Source organism: Lissotriton helveticus, chromosome 3_1 (genome assembly GCF_964261635.1).
Source record: "Lissotriton helveticus chromosome 3_1, aLisHel1.1, whole genome shotgun sequence".
Classification (NCBI taxonomy): domain Eukaryota; kingdom Metazoa; phylum Chordata; class Amphibia; order Caudata; family Salamandridae; genus Lissotriton; species Lissotriton helveticus.
In genome coordinates this window covers 495547947-495560080 of record NC_136061.1, presented here as the reverse complement: position 1 = coordinate 495560080, position 12134 = coordinate 495547947, and the positions used below count along the sequence as shown (strand labels likewise).

General features: G+C 41.7%; 1 protein-coding gene across 4 annotated transcripts in view; it reads right to left on the bottom strand.

Moving 5' to 3' along the window:
* MFSD6 (major facilitator superfamily domain containing 6) overlaps positions 1 to 12134 on the bottom strand; it is a 398345-nt gene that overhangs the window by 112445 nt on the left and 273766 nt on the right. For all 4 annotated transcript variants that reach the window (XM_078680386.1, XM_078680387.1, XM_078680388.1 and 1 more), the window contains one exon: positions 1832 to 1930. In XM_078680386.1, the coding sequence (XP_078536512.1) occupies positions 1832 to 1930 (99 nt within the window). The remainder of the gene's footprint in view (positions 1 to 1831; positions 1931 to 12134) is intronic.

Genomic DNA, 12134 nt, shown 5'->3' with positions numbered 1-12134 from the left:
ATACACAACTACAAAGAACTCAATCAGTATTATAGTCAAAACACATTGTGCCAATAAAATATTCATTCTATCGCAGAAGGTGTTCCATATAATTGGTAACCCTCCACTTTTCTAGTTTACTGTTTTTATAAGATGCATACACATGCTAGAACAACAGGCACCCAAAGATAAATATAAGTGGAGAACTTAACACACAAGTGGCTATAACCGATTTGCCCCTCTTAAATACAGAAAAGCTTAATAACAAGTTGGCCTTATTAATAGTTGTGTACACACCCCTTTTAAGTTACCCTGCGGTTTTCTTTTACCTAATGTTACATCAATCCTTTTGGCTACTAGAAAGGCAGTAAGCAATTAGTAATAAACTTACTCATTATATGTGTTAAAGCAGTACAAACACCCTCTTCGATTTCATAAAGCTTGTCTTCAGGAGGCTAAATTAAGCTGCATTGCCTCCGAGCTTGCTTCCTTCAACAATCCTGCTTTGTTTAAAAGGCAGAATCGTTTTTGGCTCCAAAGTGCTGCAACTTTTCTATCTTTGTGTCGCCTCCTTCTGTGAGGCCCTACCAGCCTCTTTGTCAAAATAAATTGATGACATTATATATACATTTGGGCTACTAAGGCTGAGGTTACACTAAAACTTGCTTTAGGTCTTAAGGGTCAGAGAAATAATATATTCTCCCTCCCCTTGATAACAGCTGAGGATTTTTCTCAAGCCCCTAGCAAGCTCTGCTCAGGTTCTCCATCCAATTTTGTTAATGTTTCCACCTTAATGGGTTTGCCACTAGCCACCACTACTCTCTCTTACGCTATGCCATCCCTGATTCTTTGAGTTCAGGTTTTCTACCTAACTGCTGTTAGAAAATGACGCCAATCCATTGATTGAAGAAAGTGAACCCTGATTCTGCCATTTAAAAACGCTTTTATCCTATTGCTTTACTGCCAGCTTTCACAAAACCGATGGAACAACAATAACAGTTGGTCAACTGGCTGGCAAAAGAGCTGCAAACAAGATACACTTTGGTCTGGTCTTAGGTGGGGTCCTGGTGAGCTGGTGGATTAGCTCAACAAAATCAGCGCTAGACATGTCCATGGCATTTGTAAAAGAAAGTCACACATCGACCGCTTGGAAGACATCGGTTTAACAGCCATGCCTTGGACTGTTTTAAAATCATTCCTACAGGGTCGCATCTGCGTTTGTGGGAACGGAGATTAATTCGCTATCTAAAGACTTGTCAGGAATTTGGAAATATGCAGATGCAATAAGACAGGAAAACTAGAAAACAAGCGTGGGCAGACTGCATGCAAGGGGGTTGTGAAAGTACTTCTAAGAGACAAACATTATTTGAAATTATTTTAAACCCCTTTCAAACAGAAGACATAGTAAGAAAGGAAATTTCAATCAGAATTCTTTAACTGTTTTCTAGAATGAGAGTACCCCCTTTATATAAGTGTTCTAATAAATTAGATGATAGGCACCACTGAAAAAGATGCTAATACTATTACTCTCCTTCACATCTAGAGAATCTGGGAACAATTACAAATATATTTTCAGGTAAAATATTTTTGTTCCTTAAATTACTAATGCCATCAGAGATGTTTTTAGTATGTTTGCCAGATAACCAGTAGAACCCTAGACAACAGTGTTAAAAAAATAGAGATTCCATCTTAAATGCAGATGTACTTTCTCATGGACGTGTACCTTTAGATACTCAGCAGGTTGATTCTTGCATTATTATCTCATGCCAGGAGAGCATTATTCAGACCTACTCGGGACAGAACATAAGCTTGGGAGGTAGATCACAGTCTATCCCTGGAATGCAACACCTACCTTCATCTTGAGCAGGTACAGCAAACCACTGGATTAGTGCAAACAACAGAAGGATCACCAAACATGTCATTCCTATTCCTCTGAATGTTTCAGCAGCACCTAGAATGGCATCCAGAAATTATTTGTACATCCTTTTATTAATTCAAATCTCAAACAAACATTGATTTATGCTAAGCTTGTGTTAACAGAGCAAAATATTGTCTGAAGCAACAATAACTGAAACATGTTCATCAATTTCAAATGCTTTTCCTGTGACCTCAAAAAGAAAAGAAACGTAGAAGATTAAAACCTGAAGACAAACTATTGTTAATTGCTTGTTTAATGTATAGGCTACATGAATGATTACAACAACTACATTAAAAAACTGTACATCAGCTTCTTATATGAACCCTTTCACGTTTAATAACCTAATCCAAAGAACAAATGTTACTACTAGATCCTGCACAAATCCAAATGGAAACAAAGACTGCCATAAAGATGTACAGCTCTTCCAGTAGTGGGGGAACGGTGGGGGGAGGGGATAAGATATGCAAGTCACCTTTACTAGCTCATAAAATCAGCTGACCAGTGATCTAGTATATCTAGATGGTCAACAAACATACAAATGATATCCCTTAGATATTTTTGCCTGTGGTGGCACCGGCTGTGGTATCTGTGTAGATAAATTATGCTCTGAGGCTAAGCAAATTATCTGCATCACCTCATAATAATTAAATGCAATGGTTTGCACATCTTATATAACTAGACACGTAATGAAGTTTGTATATACCACAGTAGGGTAAGTGATCTCCATTACCCCTAAGACTACAATTTTCTTCACGAACGTCACAAAGTTCTGGTTATTTTCGTTTTTTTTACTGTTTACTTTTGTTTCTGGTTTATGACTAAAAAGTATGATCGGCAAAGCTTTTTCACAAGGCATTTTGGCACCAAGGACAGATAAAGGATTTTTTCTAATTAAGGTGCCTTGCTGGATACTCCAAACCACAACCACCAACGTCCTATTCTTCATGGCATTTATTGAAGGTCAAATTCTTACAGTTCAAGACTCTGGTTTCAAAGGCCATTTGTAAGTGGAGTTCACCCAACTGGCCAGTTGTCGGTAGGCACTGCCAGAAGAACCACTAACATGCTGCTCAGGAGAGTGGTGGAGCTAATAGTGGGCGAAAGAAGCCATGGCACCCCCAGCTCGCCGTTTTGTTTCCAAGGCGCTCCTTGCCTATTGCCCAATATGATCAGGATATTTGCTTGCATTTTACAATTGAAATGCAAACATTTAATTTGCAGCATACTGAATGGCTAATTTATCAAGTGGACTGTTTGCATTTCAGAAGTGAAATGTATCACAATTCCTGTTGCCTGACTTGATTGAATGGGCCCAGGCAGGGGCATAATTTAAGTCTGTACATTTATCAAGGCTTTGCTTGGCTGCAAACTCACAAAACATGACACAAATGAGAACAAAGTGTTGGTAGGTCATTTACTTTCCAGCACAAATCTTCTTTTGTGCTAAAAAAAAATATGCCCTATTTGTTGAGCAAATAACGCAATGCTCTTCTTTGCACAGAACAGCATGCAACGTTTCTGAGCTGCATTGCGCGATAGGAAGAAAGCAGGACAGGAACAAATATACTACTGTATTGTGCAGCTGCCCTCTTTCCAAGACATGGCACACTTTAAGGCGGTCTAGTGAGACACACACACACACACCTTTAGATCATAGGACAAAGGTGTGTGTGTGTGTGCGGGGGGGGGTGTAGGGAGGTACGCTGCCTTAATGCAAAGGAGTGCAAAGCCCTATTACATGGTACTTTAGACAATTTCCCAGCACCAAAGGTTTTGCCATGGACAGTAAATTCCAAAAGGAACACTTTGCATGTGTTGGCGTTACTTTTGGTGTCATTACCCCAAGGCAAAGCTTTGATAAATGTGCCCGAAGTTCCTGGGCTGTCTGTTGCGTATTCAACTAACAAGAATGTTGCAGACAAAACCTTCAAATGGAATCCTCCACAGATCCCAAGCATGTCAGATTTAGCTATGAAAAGCTTCTCTGTCTAAAACTTTAAAATGTATGTGCTTGATGTGCCAATGTGTATGCCACCTGCCTGATTCAAAATAATGACAGTTCTTATTCCGTTCAGTCAATGGTTAAAATCTTGACTTCAGTGAAACTGTGTGCATTGAATCACTGCGCTCTCATTAATGTGATCTCTGGCAAAAATATTGCACCTGCGTCAGCCTCTAAACTGTATACTTACAAAAAGGTGAGGCACCGACACATGGATAAAGGGCTTGGAAAAACAAAAACCTAACTAGTTTATTATTTGTATCCTATGTGCTTGTTAGCCATCAGTAAAGGGCCATGGAATTGTATGAACAATTGCCACATTTCAAAGATCAGGATGGAAACTGGAAGTTTCGGAACAAACTTTTATATTTCTTTGCTTTGTTTTTTACTGATTAAATCTTACAAAGCAACAGCCATGCTACGTTTAGTAGAAAAATGGGAAATAAGGGTACCCAATTTCGAGCAGTATAAAAGGTAAACCCACCTTGATAATCTACATTCTACTTCCCCTCGAAGTATTTTGTACCCCAAGGGTTTCTCCATAGAATACATCACCAATAGAAAATGAGAGTAAGAAAAGTCTTTGCGTCAACCGGGACTCCTAGGTATAAGAATGGCTTCAGAGACTCTACCTTCTTATAGTGCCCATCTCATGTTAAATTGCCATGTCTCTAAGACAGGCCATTGTATGTGAAAGGTTGTGTCTGAGTTACAATGCCTCAGGCCATCCACCTTTCACAAGAAGCAGCCCTGGAGAGTAGTCTCCATATTTCAACACATCTGCCTGCTCTACATAGCAAACAAAGTGACCCAGATCTTGTAAGACAACCATTTAAGTCTGAGAGGACAGGGTGGGCGATGGCAAGGAGAGCATAAACAGGAGGTACTGAGAAGAGGAAAAAGAGGTCTGAAAGGTCCTCATTTACCTCACATAACACCCGAATAAAGCCAACCTGCAATGCACATCATATCCCGACTCAGACTCACGCGGATCCCATTTGAATACCCGTAGAGGATCCAGCCCAGGCATCACAGCCATAATTTGGCCCGCCTCAATAAATATCCCCAGGAGCCGGTCGCATGACCCGTGACGCCAGTATCCCAGGCTTGAAAATTCTTTCCTCCCCAGGCCTCCAGGCGCCATATTCGCGAGGCCAGTTTGCGGCCACTCATCTTACTTGAGACGGCGGACCTGACCTCACCACTGGTCCTCCTCAGCTACTGAACGCTCACATCTTGACGCCGGTTTCCCTGTCTTGCCCGGTGTACTGTTTTTTTTTCTTGCAAAGCCCGTCACACACAAATGCCCGTGTGTTGACCTCCCCTATCTGTTATCAGACATTCTTGAATAGCCTTGGATATACTCTTAGGCCTTACAGCGTTTAGGACATGCCTACGCAATGTACCAGCTCCCGCGTACTCTTTCATCCTGATCCCGCCCCCACATTAGCACGAACAATCCGGTAACCTGGTCCTGAAGATGACCCTAATCTACTACGGGTCGAAAAGCCGTGATTTCCCAGCGCAACTTTTGGCACTTTACTTTGGTTCACCAATTATTTTTAAAAACCATATAACTTGTGTAAATATTTGCCCGTGAACCAAAAGTATCTTGTAAACATCTTCACTTTTCTCACTCTGCGCCATTCAATGCTGCATCACTTCCCACTAGCGTCGTCCACCTTAAGTTAAGCGAGCACTTATGTGCACAAAGTTTCCTTCAGGTTACGCCCACACTGAATGAAAACAGTGCCGATATCAATGTTTCTTCTATTTTCCTATTATATGTTTTTTTTAATATATAGTGCCCTTGGCACATCACTTTACCGTTGAGTCTTCCTGTTCCTTTTTTCTTGCAACTATATGTGCATGTTTGCTTATTAGCCCAATAAGTACTACCTATTGAGACATTGTTTCTGTTACACACCTTTCCAACCATGCACGCCCAAAGGGCGCAACAGACTGGGAATGAATGGGAGCATTTCGTGGCCTTATTAAGTGTACAAAGTGCTTTATAAATTATATCATACAACACAATACAAATAAATTAATGAAATGTTAAGAAGCTAAAGGGGCTGGACGATTCAAGAGCGCATTTCAGAGTATTGAGGGTTTTGTCACTGTAGTTAGTTCAGCCATTTACATTCCTGTCAAAGTGACACTTCATCTGCCAGTCCTGGATTTCCGACAACATACTTAGCTTTCTTGTAGTTAGTTTTAATAGTAATAAAAGAATCCCAACATCGACCATGCTTGTAGCTAAAAAGGCAAATCTGGCTGAAATTTGTCACCAACGACATGGGGCCACTTGGCAGTCTTGCAATTACATACACCATGTGACACACTAGGCGTGGTGTGAAGTTCTCTGGTGAGAGGATAGTTGGCAAATTAAAGGATCCTGAGAGGACATATGAAAGAAAGGTGTCTGAGCACAACATGGTTGCTAGTCTGCGTTAGGTGGCTATCTCACTCTCCACGTTATCAAATACACTATTCTGAATCCTTGTTATTCATCTACAAATCGTTGCTATCAGGTATTACATTCTAAGTAGTTGAATGGAAGTGGACCAACTCTATGCCCAAATTTCAAATGCCCAACTCTCAGTACAGCTGCGGGAATGGGGATGATCTGCAGACTTTGGAACTGTCCCTTCCACCTCTCCTCTCACCACTCTTGACCTGGGGTCGAGCTGGAGGATGAGGCGGATGGCGCTTCCCTGTAACTGCGTGATCGATGCTCTCGATGGAACTTTGACGATGCCCCCGGGCCGGAAACCATAACTGTCTGTACTTACTGCAGTCCCCAAGCAACGTTGGCTGATGCCCGGTGGAGCTGTCCTATGCAGCTAAAGAGAAGTTTGGCTCTGGCTCACCCCTCGGCCGTCACCTACCCAGCCGGACATCGGACATTGTTTTCCTTACCCCTGTTTTACCTTTCCCCCTTTACCTTTCACTCCCCATAAGACGTGTGTACGCGCTAATAATTCATATTATTGTGTAATCTCATGTTTTCCTCCTATGTCTATACTTGGCTTTGTAATTTATGTAACCTGTAACTCGCTGATCCTCATGTAAAGCGCTCTGATGCCTCCGGGTCTAGCCAGCGCTATACAAAACTTTGCAAATAAATACAATAAATAAAAAAAAAAGAGCAGTTATTCATTGGGATGTTACCACAAAGCCAGGAAGCATAAAGAGGGCCTGCAATGAAAATGTGAGATGGAACCCTACTCCAAAATGGAGGGAACATGTCAGAATGTAGTTCAGTGCGAGAAGGGGTGCAGGGTAGATGTTGGCAGTTGGTGAGATCAAAATTTGGGTAAAACTAGTTATGCGCATGAAGTGTGTTTTATACTTTGAGAAGTCATGTGCTACATCGGGAGGAGGTATGCAGTTCTGACGTAAGGAGATGTGGAAACAGGGTTGGTGGTTTGGGCCCTGAAAACATGCATTGTAATCCCAGCTTTCACGCTATATTCGACTGTGCGATCTGTGAAATCAAGTGATGGCTTGAGGCAAATGTCTGCTTTTTTGGTTAAGAAGAGACAAAGGAAATCTGGATTTACTCTGAACTCTCGAAGAAGAATTACAAAATTTGATACAAAAAACATAGGCCAAGTGAGAAACGCATTTCCTTATGTGGAGAAATGGAGAAATAAACTACATTTGGCCTTTACTTACTGGCAGCCTCCATAAATACGTGCACATTTTTAATGGGTTGTTGTGTGAACGGCATAGTAGGTCTGGCTCTGCATGTACCTTAAGCTCGCCTCTGGCTTGGCTTTGTCTCCAGTTTTACTGGCCTGCCGCTGCTTGTGCAATTTACCTTGAATGGTCAGGGACTGAAAAGTGTTGTCAGGAAGCAAGATAAGAAGTGACAGTGGCAAAAATACAAGGAGATTGAAGCACTGACATCTTAAGGTTTTTTTTGGTATGTTCTGCCTATTTTCAATTAATTCAAACCCTCACGATACCACACAATACTGAATAATACATTAAACGTTCAGACACAGAGACACAAAATATGAAAAATGAGCTTAAAACTAAAGTTGCCCTAACTCTGCCAATCAGGTAATAATTGAGCAACCATTGATAAAGCGTTACTTATTATATCTCATCACCACCACAGGTTCTAGTCAGCTGGAGTCAGCTGTAGAACCTTTAGGTTACAACTGTAATGCCACATTCAAACAGGCTTGTATGGAGGAGGGAACGGGGGGGTTTGGGCGAGGAGTTGGAAAGCGATAACTTCCAAATATATAAAAACAACACGCCTCCCGAACAAGGGACGAAAATTTGATGACACAGTAAGAGGAAAACGATGGAACAACGCAAGAGAAACCAAGTTACAGGAGATTGGGAAAGGAGACAAAATAAAGAGTTACATTAAACAGTAGTCACTTTGCCAACAGAAAAACTAGTGTATCGGGAAGGGGCTACAGCCAAGGAATTTACTTTACACAGTAGTCATTTTGCCAAACCAGAGAAAACTGGGGTCTCCGAGACCTCCTGGGAAAGTTAGGGTTGGCATCCAGAATGGCACAGTCAAGAGCAGGGTGTGCACCGAGAACCCGTGCACTGGAAACCCGAGTGTGCATATGTGAAACGTCCTTGCCCCAGGTCTGGCCATTTTCAAGATAGACAACATTACTGCCTACCCTGGCCATTCTGAAGGGTTCCAAGTACCTGGAAGCATCCTACTTCCGTGGTTTAGGAAGGTTAATGTGGAACCACTCTCGTTTGTGGAAATTAGAGTGTTTCACATGCTTGGTATGATCATACCAGCTCTTATTCTTGCTTTGGTGATCAGAAACTCTTCTACAAATGTCACTCCTGTCTACGACACATACAAAATTTTTTGTTAACCAAGTGGCAGATAGTTTGGTTTTGGCGACTCTACCCTTGAGTCATGTGAACGGAGCAATGCCTGTTACAGAATTAGGCATGGTGTTGTATGCCCATAGGGTCTACCACACAGCAGTGGTGGCGGGGATTCTCAGTAATTCTGCTCTTTGTAAACACTCTTTAATCATGGAGTTTATTCTCTCTTCCAGTCCATTAGCAAGAGGGCAGTACAAAGTAGTCTTGTAATGTACAATTTGGAGATCAGATAAAAACGTTTTCATGGATTCCAATGTCAACTGAACTTTGTTTTCGGTTACTAAAACATCCGGGACTCCTACAAAAAATATTTATTTCAGGAACTGGATAAGGGTGTTAGTATTGATCTGATGCACACATTTGAATGCTACCCAACGAGTATGATAGTCAACCAAAACCAGGATGACATGCTCATTCAACACCCTGAGGTTTAGGGGGCCAATTATATCTAGTGCTAATTTGGGACCTCTAATGGGGAGGGGAGGTTTCCTGGTCTGGTGAGTTGTGTCACTCACTCTGCACTCCATATAATCCTTCACCTACACTATGGTATCCATGCACGGCCATCAATAGTCAAGGCATATTTTATTTTTTGTAAGGCTACACCCTAGGTGCCCCTCATGAGCCACTTCCACAATTTTCTCACCTAATTTCCGTGGAGGAACACTTTTCTTGCCTCTGAACACTGTGCCACCCTGAGTACTGAGTTCTAACCTTACGTATCAGTAATTAGAAAGGTACGCAGAAATTTCACTTCTAATAGCTCATCCATTCCTTATGTATTGTTTCAAAGACACCATTCCATGTCAGGCATTACGCATTCATCCCACTCTTCCTTGCTCAAACTTGTCAATTTGAGTACAATATCCTTGTCATCATCGTCTTCGGTTACTTCATCTACCTTCGTGGGAGAGAAGGACAAAATGTCAACAACTACATTTTACGTACCTGGCATACACATCACTTTAAAGTTGTACCCTTCCAGCACTAGGATCCATCTAACTATCCTGGGCGTGGTTCTGTCAGAACCCTTTGTTTTGAAAGCATCTACTAAAGTCAAAAGCCACAGTTTGTTCTTTCCCGTCCACCCACTGTGTTAAACTGGCCCCCAAACCGTTGTTGCTAACATCAGTACTCAAAATGGTGTGTTTAGTAGAATCAAATCTTCCCAAGGTGGCGCAGTAACAATCCCAGCCTTCATCGAATTAAATGCATCTTGACATTTGTTAGTCAAATTGAACGGACCTTTGGCTTTCAACCACTCACGCAAGAGTTCCACTATGCAGGCGTAGTTCCTTACAATTTTAGAATAACACTCTGACAGACCCAAAAAGGACTCTGTGTTGGTAGGGGTACAATATCCTGAATAGCTTTCACTAAGTTTAACCTGGGATTTATGCCGTCCTGTGAAATGGTGTGTCTTCAGTATTCTACAGACCCCACAACTATACAACATTTTTTTTCTTTCAGGTAAGGCCTGCCTTCTGTAAATTAGTGAACACTCGCCTCAACATTATATTGTGTTCTTCCACATCCTTGCCATAGACGAGGATTTCATCTTGGAACCACAGCATTCCTGGAATGTCTCTCAAAACATGTTGAATGATGCTATGAAAAGCAGACGCTGCGGACGCCAACCCAAAGGGCATTCACAGGTACTGTGCAAAAGAATTGAGGACACCTTCTAGATCCTAATACCCCTTGTTCCTTCATTGGCATTCGTAGGTACTGGTATGCACCCAGGGGAGTGATAAAAGAAGTGAGGTGACGTGAGTCAGGATGAAGCTATACTTGGTGGTAAGCAGAAGAGAGATCCAAGACACCTAAAAAGCTAGCACCCTTAATCAACGTAGGTATTTCATGGATGCATGGCAGAGGATATCTGTCCATCCATATGTTATTATTGAGGTCTCTTAGATCTATGCAAAGTCGAATATCGTTGTTGGAAGCTGTAGATGCAAGGACAACTGCAGCCAACCAGTGCAAGCTCTCAATAGGCTCTATAACTCCCAAAGCTAACAACCTGCCTACCTGTTTCAGAGGAGCATGCATCATGTGAGGGATGGGCCGTATCTGGTGTGTAATGGGCATAGCCTTCCCTTTGAGTTTTATACAATGTTGGTAACCCTTAAGCAAACCCAGCTTATTTGTGAACACATCCGGAAAATTGCTGCAGACATCAACTCAAAGTGAAGGATCAACGAGAGGCACTTGTTAGGACCGTTGAGGTCCAACTTGATTATCAACTTCCTTTGATGCCTCCAACCTAGTAATTTACATCCCTTCTTTGTGATATATACCTTACCCACAGTGTTCCTGCCTTTAAATCCAATTTCCCACCCGGTTTGATATCCGGTGTTTGTAGACTTCCATATAAGTCAGGGACTAACTTGCCAAAATTTTCACAGCCACCAAAGTGTGAGGGGAGCATGAGTCTGCAAACACCTCAACTGCTTTGTTGTCTACCCTCTTGTACTTGGAACATTAGTTTGGTTTCAAGTGGATGTCATTGTACAATAGCTAACACTGGTTTGTGATGCTGCTCTTTGCAAACCCTTGCTAAATGGCCCCTTTTGCAACACTTGTGGCATACCACCGTTTTGGCCTGACATGAAACGTATTTGGCCAGATAATTGGGACTTCCACATCTATAACACTTGAGTTTGTTATTATACAAGGTCTAACAAGTATCTTTACTCCTGCTTTCTTTCCCAGCAATATGTTTACTTATGACATTTACTTCAGTATGGTTGTCCCCCCCTTTTTATTTCTTTTATGCAGTCAGCAGTATGCTCAATTCCCACAGCAATGTCGACAGCTTCTTTAAGATCCAGGTTGACCACCAAAAGTCGCTCTTGAATCTTAAGAGTTGTTGGTACATCTCACTAACTGTTCTCTGATGAGGGAATCCATTAAACCCTCAAATGCACGGGTTGGCTAACCCATTCAACACAGCAATGTATGATTTTATTTTCTCGCTTTTTCCTTGCACTCTCGAAATGACTTTTTAACACTACATTTATTTTTTCACCAAAGTGTGTACCCAATTTGTTTAATGCCACATTATAAACATTCTCACCTCCATCACTCCCTTCTTCATCACTCTGAGAAGATACCAATATATTGTTGTAGGTTTTTTAAGACCCTCAACACCCAAACTGTGCAGTAAGGTATGTAACTTATGCAACAGTAGAAACCTTTCCCCTCCTATAGCTATGAGATACGATTCTAAAAGGCCTATACATCGTTCCCATGGTAGGTTGGGTTTTCCTATCACATTTAGAAAAGGAGGCGGTGGTGACATGTTAGCTGCATCCATTGCTATTGTGAAAGAAGAGAGAAAAAAACACAAGG